General features: G+C 37.1%; 1 protein-coding gene across 1 annotated transcript in view; it reads left to right on the forward strand.

Annotated features, from left to right (window-relative positions):
* slc1a3.S (solute carrier family 1 member 3 S homeolog) overlaps window positions 1-11,474 on the forward strand; it is a 46,040-nt gene extending 34,566 nt beyond the window's left edge. The window contains exons 4-10 of the mRNA XM_018244526.2: window positions 3,103-3,307; window positions 3,806-3,848; window positions 5,235-5,527; window positions 5,804-6,037; window positions 6,740-6,934; window positions 8,086-8,220; window positions 9,484-11,474. Coding sequence (XP_018100015.1) covers window positions 3,103-3,307; window positions 3,806-3,848; window positions 5,235-5,527; window positions 5,804-6,037; window positions 6,740-6,934; window positions 8,086-8,220; window positions 9,484-9,688 — 1,310 coding nt within the window. The 3' untranslated portion in view covers window positions 9,689-11,474. The remainder of the gene's footprint in view (window positions 1-3,102; window positions 3,308-3,805; window positions 3,849-5,234; window positions 5,528-5,803; window positions 6,038-6,739; window positions 6,935-8,085; window positions 8,221-9,483) is intronic.
* Window positions 11,475-11,907: the final 433 nt, after the last annotated feature.

The raw sequence follows: 11,907 nt of genomic DNA on the forward strand, positions 1-11,907 counted from the left end.
CACACCCCGGGCTGGTGCTCTTCAGCAGAAAACTGCTGGGCAACTAATCTTCCTGAATCTTCCCGTGTGTCTCTGCCCTAAGTGCGACTCAATTTGTTCATTCAAAAACTCCATTATTTACAATCCTACAGTATCTGCCTACACCCATTATACTAATTAAATCCATCTTTTGTAGCATTCAGCTGATATATTTTGGATGGATCAGTTACAATACTGGGCAGTGTCTGGATAATACATTCTTGGGTTTAGATCCATCTTACATAGTGGAGACATATGGTGGCAGTGGTTATAAGTTTGGATGAAAGTATGTGGATACAGTGAGCTAAACATAAGGCCTGTAAGTGGGGTCAGGATTGAATGGAAATCCGGTATAAACACTTGATAGAGGAGCAGTAAACTTAGTTCTGGGGCTTTCATGTGTCACAGGCTTTTGTCAGAAATTTTTCTTTTCACAAGCAGCTAGCAAAGGTCTCCATTGTTGAAAGTAGATGTATGTTCTCCTTTAATCTCAAAGTGCTCTCTCTCCCACATCCCGATATTGTATTCATGTCCATGCTTGGTCTTCCCATCCCCTTCTTGTCCCTAATAGGCCCTGGGAAACAAGCAGAACCTACAGGTTCCACAAACAAGGATGCCTCTCATGTTGCCTGGGCAACTCCAAATCTAACCCTGGCAATTTATTTTTCTACACACACTCATTTGTTGAAAAGAATGACGTTAGGGAAAAAAAAAAAGAAAAATAGCCCTCAATCCCCTTTGCTTTTCATCTTTTTTTTTCCTCAGATCTTTTCCTTAAGATAAGGTGAAATGATCACAGTGAGACCACAGAAAGACATAACAAGGTCTTCACTACATAAAACCCCTGTTAGCACCACCACAAGTCTTTACTGACGCCAAAAGAGAGGAGCCGTTAATTCCATTTAATCAATGCAACATATAATAGACTCTCGCCGTTTCATATAAATACATGCAAATGGTTTTGATCATTACGTTTATCGAAAATTCCTTTTCTTTGTATGGGCTTCTACCTCAGATTTGGAACTGCATTACTTGAAATGTTATTATTACAGGTCTGGGACCTGTTATCCAGAATGTTTGGAACCTGAGATTTTCTGGATAACGGTTCTTTCTGTAATTTGGCTCTTCATACCTTAAATCTACTAGAAAATCATGTTAACATTAAATAAACCCAATTGGCTGGTTTGGCTTCCAATAAGGATTAATTATATCTTAGTGGGGATCAAGTACAAGATACTGTTTTATTATTACTGAGAAAAAGGAAATCATTTTTGAAAATTCTGATTATTTCTGTGGGAGAAGGCCATTCTGCAATCCAGACCTTTCTGGATAACGGGTTTCTGGTTAATGGATTCCATTCCATGATTTCCATGGTCTACAACAGCAAAAGCTTCTTTGGTTCATTTAAGTTTTCTTTTCAGTAACAACAGCAAATCTGGAGATATTTCTCCCTGAACAGTTTGTTTTCAGATACAGCCTTAAAGGAACAGTAACATAAAAAAATGAGTGTTTTAAAGTAATAACACTATAATGCAGTGTTTCATTGCACTGGTAAAACTGCGGTGTTTGCTTCAGAAACACTACATTTTTTTCTATAAACAAGTTGATAACAGATAAGCTCTGTAGAACATAATGGTGTTATCTTTTATCCACTATTTAACCTGTGCCATATAGCCTTTTTTTTAATTTCCTCCATTGCTACACAGCAGCTTGTTTATATAATTATATAATTATAGTAGTGTTTCTGAAGCGAACACACTAGTCACTAGGGGGGCACATTTACTAATCCCGAGTGAAGTATTCGAATGATAAAAACTTCGAATTTCGAAGTATTTTATATGTACTTCGACCATCAAATAGGCTACTACGACCTTCGACTTTGACTTCGATTCGAACGATTCGAAGTAAAAATCGTTCCACTATTCGACCATTCGATAGTCAAGTACTGTCTCTTTAAAAAAAACTTTGACTACATACTTCGGCAGTTTAAACCTACCGAGGTACAATGTTAGCCTATGGGGACCTTCCCCATCAGTTTTCTAAGCTTTTTTTGATCGAAGAAAAATCCTTCGATCGATTGCTTAAAATCGTTCAAATCATTAGATTCTAAGGATGTTATCTTTTTTTTCTTCGATCGATTGTAGGATTTGCGGTAAATCCTTCGAATTCGACATTCAAATTCGTAGGATTTAAATTCGAGGGTCTAATTCGAGGGTTTATTAACCCTCGATATTCGATCCTTAGTAAATGTGCCCCTTGTTGTACCAGTGCAGGGCAACACTACACAATATTTTCATAACTTTGAAACACTTTGAAACACTTTTTCACTTTTTTTTTGGTGTCACTATTCCTTTAAGGGAAAAATGATCAGCCTCTGAAGAGGCTGGAATAAACTTGTTTATTGTCATGTTGCTCTGATAGGCTGTTTAGTATGAAAGGGGAGTGTCTAATATCCATTAGAAGTCCACTATTGCGCTGGGTGCATTGACACTTAGGGGGGTCATTTATCCATTTTTAAGAGCTCTAGTTTTTCTTTTATCGAAAATTCTAATTCGAGTTTCAAAAACCTGAATTTCAGAGATTTATTAGGTACAAGAGACTTGAACTCGAATTTAAAAAGTTGGCATCTTTAATGTGTGAAGGTCATTTCAAGGGGAGTTGCTCAAGGCAAAATTTTAGCAATTTTTTTCAATTCAAGGTTTTTGAGTTTTTTAATTTTTTTTGAGCTTGTAGACTCACTCATTTGAGAGAGTTGTTTTTATTCCCCCACTATTTTATTTATTTTATTTTGCCGTGTGGCAAAAATGTTTTGAAGCCCATAGACTTTAATGGCCGTCTGCGACATTTCGCCGGCGGCAAATTTTTGGCGAAACGAAACAGGTCAAATTCGCCCATCCCTATTTAGGACCATGTTGGCACTAGGTGCAACCACTTTGTGTAGGATGTTGCAATGCACAATAATTTGCACCTGCTTTAGCACCTAGAGTTGCAGCCCTCAATAGTGAATGAGGTCCATTTGTTTGGGATGCTCTCTTGTGGAATCACAAAGCCATCATACTGAACCATAATTATTTTCTTTCCTAGGAATGGCTGCTCTTGACAGTAAGGCATCAGGAAAGATGGGTATAAGAGCCGTGGTATATTACATGACGACAACGGTGATTGCGGTGTTCATCGGTATCATTATTGTCATAATAATCCACCCGGGAAAGGGCAGCAAGGATAAAATGCACCGAGAAGGAAAAATTGAGCGAGTAACCGCGGCTGATGCTTTTCTGGATTTAATAAGGTAATAAGCTCTAGTGTCAATGTGTGAGACAAGAGATGCTGGAACTTCTGTAAATTATGCCTAATTTAAATCATAATTGGAGGGTCCATTTGAAATGAGAATTGCCCTTTGATTTATATACAATATGTGATATTGGACCTGTGCACAGCTCTCACTGGTAAGATAGCATACACCCCTAAAACAAAATTGTGTCGGTCTGCTAGAAATGTAAATGAGGGACTCAGGAGTCTCACAGATTGCCTTTTTTGGGATACAATGATCTGACCACAACTGGCTCAAGGGTCAAAATGACTATCAAGTCTTTCAGTACAAAAGAAAATTATCTAACGACATGTGTAGCCAACGTTAGACTCAGGTTATGTAGTGGCTTATGTACGGTGGTTCCCTACAGACTTTCAGCTTCCATGTTAAAATAACTGATTTTGAAATAAAACATATTTAATATGCAGGTTTTATATATAGAATTTGTTTACCATAATATTTTTTTCTTTTTAACAGAAATATGTTTCCTCCTAACATGGTAGAAGCCTGCTTTAAACAGGTACATCATTTTCTCTGTTATTTGGTTTAATTATCTGGTTTATTAAGGTTCTGTATTACATTTTTTAAATTTAGAGTTTGTTTTGCTAAACATGAACTGCCTTAAGTTATCCATGTATGTTTTCCCCATTGATTGCTGCACCACGTGGTGTAACTACATTTAAGCTACCTGCTGTAGGCTCAATTTACCCATAATTTTGGAATGTGTCACATGGTATAGATGAATTGGTGAAGGCAAAGCACATCTAGATATATACAAAAAAATGTACACCCCACCCACCGCGATATGGCTAAAAAAGATATATGGGGGACATCTGGAGGCCCATTAAGTCCAAATTTATCTCAATATTTTCTGAAAAAACTCAGATCAAATCCGCACAGGTCTTTTAAGCTTATTTATTAATAAATTTTCCTAAAAAAAATTCGGAAAAGTGAAAATATGAATTTTACTAATTTTTCAGATTTTCCACCCGAAAACTCAGATTTATTTCAGATTTTTGCCTGAAAACCCTGAAATCTTCAGGGTATTACAGATCAAAAAATCTTTGGCACTTCTCCCATTGGCTTATATGCAACCTCGGCAGGTCTGAGATGCTGGATTTTCGGATTCAGACTTTTTGCATCCTCGGGGGATAAGAAATTCTGAAAAATTCGTGTTTTTTTACAATTACGATTTAATATTAAAAAAACACAAATTTATTGGATTTTCTGCATTCGGAGTTTAGTAAATAACCCCCCCTGGTGTTGACACTACAATCAACAGGTTTAGGGTGTATGAATGTTTATACCAGTGGAACTCCACAGACCATTGCACAACTTAAAGGGGTGCATTACCTTTAAGTTAACTTTTAGTGTGTTATAGAATGGCCAATTCTAAGTAACTTTTCAATTGGTCTTCATTTTTTCTTTTTTATAGTTTTTGGATTATTTGCCTTCTTTCCAGCTTTCAAATGGGGGTCACTGACCCCAACCAAAAAATGAATGCTCTGTAACGCTACACATTCTTATTATTACTTTTTGTTACTCATCTTTCTATTCAGGCCTCTCCTATTCCTATTCCAGTCTCTTGTTCAAATCAATGCATGGTTGCTAGGGGAATTTGGACCCTAAAAAAACACAAATAAGAAAAAATGAAAACCAATTGCAAATTAATATCATGCTCTACGTTATACTAAAAGTGAATTTAAAAGTGAACAACCCCTTTAAGCAAATGGACAGTAGTGAAACATGGTGAGATAACAACTTGCAAAGGCCTTACAAAGAACTTCTGCCAACACCACAAATATATCCAAAAAAGGAAGCAACACATGATCTAATACAAAGCTACTTCAACCCCTTGTATATTATCCATTCAAATTTTTATTTGTCCTTTTTCTTGTCTCTTTAGTTCAAGACAAACTATGAGAAGAAACTGTTTCGAGTCCCTGTTCCACACAATGAATCACTGCTATCATCAATAGCCAATAATGTATCTGAAGCCATGGAATCATTGGTCAAGATGAGGGAGGAGATGATACCCATCCCAGGAGCAGTGAATGGAGTCAATGCCCTTGGACTTGTGGTTTTCTCAATGTGCTTTGGGCTGGTCATTGGGAACATGAAAGAACAAGGGAAAGCTTTGAAGGACTTCTTTGACTCCCTCAATGAAGCAATTATGAGATTGGTTGCTGTAATCATGTGGTGAGTATCAGCTGGTTCTTCAATGTATACATAACCTTTCTTCCATATTACCCTATATAGATGGAGTAGTCTGGTCCATCTCTTTTTTACAGTGTTTTCCATAAAATCCACATTGAATTGAATTTTCTTTGTTAAACAATTTAAGCCGAAGGTTCATAGATGTCTATAAATTCAATTTCAACTCCATTCCAAGAGTCTGATTCACTTTTGATATTGCTTGCCCTCTGTTGTTTTGGATATTATTGTACTGAGATCTGTCTTCTCCACATTCTTTAGGTACGCACCAATTGGTATCCTCTTCCTGATTGCTGGAAAGATTGCCGAGATGGAAGATATGGGGGTGGTTGGAGGGCAGCTTGGAATGTACACCATCACAGTTATTGTAGGACTGCTTATACATGCTTTGTTTGTTTTACCGCTCCTCTACTTTTTGGTAACACGGAAAAACCCATGGGTTTTCATTGGTGGATTGATACAAGCCTTAATCACTGCTCTAGGAACCTCCTCAAGGTAGGAATCGTTTGTTTTCTTTCGTCAATTGTTCTTGGCTTTTGTTTTATTCAACATCTGCTTGCCAAGGGTTTTACTATTCCCTAGGTGCTTGTTCAAATACTATTTGTTGGTACAGCCAAGCAAGGACCGATACGTTTTTCCATGAGAATTTTTCTTTGGTGCCCATGTTTCATTAGAGCCTATAGATGCAGTATCACTACCGGTGTGGCAGCTACAAATTGAATGAAATCATTTACAAATTCAAAACAGTATAAAAGTTTCTGTGCTACTTGCAGTATCATTTTCACTAGAAACAGCAGTAGACCAGCCCTAGAACCTATGAAGAATCTTCATACTATTTGATCTATGAAATTTGAATGAAACATCTCCCAGAAGTGTCAGAACAATCGAAAATCAGCATATTCTGCACCAAAAAGAGCTGAACCCTTTACTCTATGCAGTAAAAAATGGGTCTTCTTTTGTATTCAATGTTGTTGTCCGCTCCTGTGCTTAACTCACACACATGTTCTGTGGTCCTTAGAAGATGCACCCTTATTCATTGATTTTTAATGGGTTAGATAAATGGGGTGAAATAAATCTTATAAACAGACCTGGCTTTATAGGATCCAAACAGAAGGAACCACCTGAGATGTATCTCCAAGCATTTTAGTCCTACTTTTACAATGATTATATTTACAACAACTATATTTTTTTGTTTAGTTCTGCTACATTACCAGTCACATTTAAATGTCTGGAAGAGAACAATGGTGTGGACAAGAGAGTTACAAGATTTGTGCTGCCAGTAGGAGCCACAATCAATATGGATGGCACTGCCCTCTATGAAGCCCTGGCTGCCATTTTTATCGCTCAAGTCAACAATTATGACCTGAATTTTGGGCAGATTATCACAATCAGGTAAATGACTAATTACAAATGTTTTAATGAGAATATGACTTTTGCAGATGACTATAAAGCCTCAAACAAAAGAAACCAATTTCCCTTATAATACTGAAAATATATCATAATATAGAACAAGGGTTGACAAATGGCAGAGCTCCATTTAAGGGGCAGATTTAGTAAGGGTCGAATTGAAAATTCTAATTCAAATTTTCAATTTTTTTTATGGTCAAAACTCTCAAATCTGAATTGTGAATAATCCAAACGCGACTATTCGCCACCTAAAACCTGCTGAGTTCATTTATAAGTCAATGGGAGAGGTCCAGTGACCAATTTGAAGATGTTACTAGCCTTCCTGACATTTGAGCTTTTTTGGAGAAAGAACTCGATTCGAGTTTAGTCGAATTCAATTCAAATGCGATTTGAGTTTTTGAGTCGGTAATATTGGTTTGAGTTTTAGATATTCGATTTTTTTTCATAACTAACCCTCAAGTAAAATTTCAAGCCTTTTTCGAATTTATTAGAGTTAAGAAAAATTCGCATGAATTTTCGAAATTCGATCTTTGACAAATGTGTCTTCCAATGATGTATATAGTGAATATATTACAAATATGGCATTCATTATCTGGAATGCTTGAGACCAAGGGATTTCCAAATAACCGATCTTTCCATAATTTGGCTCACCATACCATAAATCTACTAAAAAACATTTTGTTATTACACAAACCCAGCAGGATTATTTTGCCACAAATATGGATTAATTTATCTTAGTTCCCACCAACTACAAGGTACTGTTTTATTATTACAGAGAAAAGGGAAATGATTTTTTGAAATGTGAATTATTCGTTAAAAATGGAAACTAGGGAGATTATCGTCCTGTCATTAGGATAATGGGGTCCGTATAAGGGATCCTATACCTGTACTATTATACAGTATAACGTACTTTGTGCTGCTATTTCCTTTGTTCCTCACAAAGGGCCCCCTCTAATGCTGTAATAATAACAATATATCATTATATATTATCAATAATATTAAAATATTATAAAACAGGAATCATCCTAGCAACTTTACATGGAAATGTTACAGAAGGGGCAGGTGCTCTAAATATGCAAAGTGGCACTTTTCTGTAGCCTTTGGATATTCATGCTGTTGTTGTTTGTACATCCCAGTATCACAGCTACAGCTGCCAGCATTGGAGCAGCAGGAATCCCTCAAGCTGGTTTGGTCACCATGGTTATTGTTTTGACATCAGTGGGGCTTCCAACAGAAGACATCACATTGATCATTGCCGTAGACTGGTTTTTGTAAGTATTTTTCACAGGCATAGACTTGTAATAGATGTTACAAGCATTGAACAAGTGGCACCTCACATTGTAAGGTCTACTTGGAATTTTATCTGTCTCTCAATGGGGCAAATTCACTAAGCGCCGAAGCGCCGAACGCTAGCGTTAATTCGCTAGCGTTTGGCATTTTCGTTGCTGCGCAAATTCACTAACGAACGCTGGCGTAGATTCGCTAGTGTTACTTCGCACCCTTACGCCTGGCGAATTTTCGCTACGGACGTAACTACGCAAATTCACTAACGAGCGCAGTGTACTGAACGCTACCTTTTACGCTAGACTTCCTCCGCCACCTCAGACCTGGCGAAGCGCAATAGAGTAGATAGGGATTGCTTCAAAAAAAGTCAAATTTTTTTCTAAGTCCCAAAGAATGCTGGTGTGTTTTCTACATTATGGGTGATAGGCTGAAAAAGATCGAACAATTTTTTGGGGCACCCCTCCTTCCCCCCTACATTTCCTGACTCATGGCAACTTACCTATACAGTGGGCACATGTGTAGGGCAAAATAAAATGTTTATTTGATGTTTTGAAGGTTTCCCAGGCATTTGTAGTGATTGTACGTATTCCTCCATTGAAATTTGAATTTGGCGCCGTATGCAAATTAACCATCGCTAGCGCAACTTCGCTTCACTTAACGAATCAACGCTAGTGCAACTTCGCAACCTTACGCTACCCCTGAGCGCAACTTCGGATTTTAGTGAATTTGCGAAGCGCTGGCGAAACTACGCCTGGCGAAGTGTGGCGAAGTGCGGCGAAGTTACGCCTGGCGCAACTACGAATCAGTGAATTTGCCCCAATGTTCCTAAATGTTAAGGATTTAAGTCTCGTAACATATTTAACAATCAATAGCGCAGTAGTTTTAGTGAATTTTTACCAGATTAAAATTAGATTTTTCGATGTCTGCCAGAACTGGTTCATGGACCAAACAAACAAAAGCAGTATCCGTGCAGGTCCCTTGAATGATATGTAGGTCCCAAACTCTTATGGTTGAAGGTTTTGAAAAAGGTGCATAATAGCTGAGAAGAGCAGTAAGTAGACAATGTTGTGTTGAGATAGTAAGTGTTTGACATTTTCATTGAGCAGACCTGAAACATTGTCATTATCTACTCATGGATGGTACCCAAGGAAGCCATCTTCTCTAAATTAGGCTAAATACCTATATATTATTTTTGATGCACTCCATGGCACCTTGCAATAGTCACACTGATTACCATCTTTTTCTTCCAGGGACCGTCTTCGTACCACAACCAATGTACTTGGAGACTCTTTGGGTGCCGGCATCGTAGAACATTTGTCAAAGCAGGAGCTTAAGAGAGGTGATGCTGAGATGGGCAATTCAGTCATTGAGGAGAATGAAATGAAGAAACCATACCAGCTTGTCTCCCAGGAAAATGAAACAGAGAAACCCGTAGACAGTGAAACTAAAATGTAAAAGACCCGATCACCTCTTACATTTCTTCGTCTCATAGAAACACAGTCATGCCACTTCCCTCTTGCACTCTGGTGTGATACCAAGAACACATACATAAAACAAAAAGAACTAGCAGGTGCCAAAATCCCTTATAAATACAAATGTTATGATTATTTTAAAATCTCTGCCTGCTTAGATGAAATAAATCTGTATAGGAAATTTGTATTATCACGAATTGGAGGAGACTAGAGTAGTGGTCATGGTTTTATTGGAAACAGAAAGTAACTGTATTCAGCCTTTACTTGCACAAACAATAGATATTGTAAAATGTAGGGATTGTAGCCAAGGGTTTCCATATGTTTCTTGTTGTTGAAAACAGTATGGCTGATAGCATCCACCTACAATTCCAGAATACAATTGCCACTTTCTAATAAGCATGTTGATAGATCAAAACTGCTTCATAGAAATCACAGTCAAAACATATTTTGAAATCTGACTCTCCCCGAGTATTAAAGCAGGGATCCCCAACATTTTGAACTTGTGAGCAACATTAAGAAGTAAAAGGAGTTGGGGAGCAACACAAGCATGAAACATTTTCCAGGGGTGCCAAATAAGGGCTGTGATTGGCCATTTGGTAGCCCCTATGTGGATTACCAACCTACATTGAGGCTCTGTTTGGCAGTGCACTTGGTTTTATACAACCAAAACTTGCCTGGAATTAAAAAATAAGCACCTGCTTTGAGGCCACTGGGAGCAACATCCAAGGTCTTGGAGAGCAACATGTTGCTCATGAGCTACTAGTTGGGTACGACTGTATCAAAGTGTTATTGCCGCTCCTTAACAATCTATATACAAGAATCATTTTTAAGGCATTTTCCCAATTTAAAGTTTATTCTGGCCATCTTTTATAACTGTGACAAGTGCATCCCTCAATTGTGCCTAAAATATTAAATCAACTAATGTTTTTACACTTAAAGATATACAAGGAACATGTATTTTTACAGGACTCCATACAAGCTGCTAAGTAACCACTTTGTAGGGAAAAAAGATAAGTCTCAGCTGTTCCATGTTACATATTCTAGCTGTGGATGTGACACTGGAAAGAAATTTCTGAAGCCTGACCCTTGAGCTTCCTAAAGTTAGCTCACAAAGCATTATAATGCAAACACTGAACATTTTTAAACTTGCAGTTCATCATTATGTTTGATAGAGAACGGCGCTTTTTTTGCCACCCGTGACGTTGGTTTGCATCTGAAAGCCCATAATACAAATATTTAAAAATACACGGACTCCAATTTTCATCATTAAATCATGAATCGTAAAGATGAACTGAAAGCACAACAAAGCCTGACCAACCTACCCGGTACATAAAACAGAGAAGACTCACTGATAACACAGTCACAATGGGAAATAACTTCAGATATTCAACTGATGGTCCTAGTGGGAACTTTAATAACTGGTCTGTATATATATATATATATATATATATATATATGTGTGTGTGTGTATGAGTAAAGTGATTTTCCTCTGTAAGTGCAAAGTAATAGCCCAGAAATGTTTCTGTGTTCTAGAATGTAAGGTTCACCTCTTACATCAGCTCTTGGTCATCTCTTGGGTCATCTCATACTTTGGGCTTGAGATGACCTTGTCAGGCAAGGGAGGTGGATGGATACAAAGGCACAACAGATTTTACAGTTTTTATTTTGCTAATATGAATAGAGAAAGAAATCTTATCAATTGTAATTAGAGATATTTTTTATAATAGATACTGTTTACATGTGTGAATAAAGTTTAACTTTAGCCAGTGTTTTCCTTGACATATGTGAATTTTTTATGACAATGTCTTAATGTTAATGTTTGTCTGAAATGTTATGGGGGAAAAAAAAGAAGAAATCACCTGCTTTCTATGTCTGTGATTCTTAACTAACTGTTTGTCAAGGATATCAGGTACTATAAAACTTTCTCTTTGCAATTACTGGTTCTACTTTCATTTGTTTTGGTGTTGATAGGAACAAAACAAAAAAAATATATATATATACTTTGTAGGTGTATTTTCAATAAAAAATAGATTTTATTGTGACGCGTGCATTGTATTTATTTGTCTCTTAGTACGAATCAATTTCATAAAAGGACTTAATCCCCTTTATATCCCACCATTGCATCTCATAAGTAAGAACAAGCAATTGGCATCAACTGGAATCAGATCATGTTTTTTTTTATAGAGGTGCATATTTCACCCA

Source organism: Xenopus laevis, chromosome 1S (assembly GCF_017654675.1).
Source record: "Xenopus laevis strain J_2021 chromosome 1S, Xenopus_laevis_v10.1, whole genome shotgun sequence".
In the NCBI taxonomy this organism is placed as follows: Eukaryota; Metazoa; Chordata; class Amphibia; order Anura; family Pipidae; genus Xenopus; species Xenopus laevis.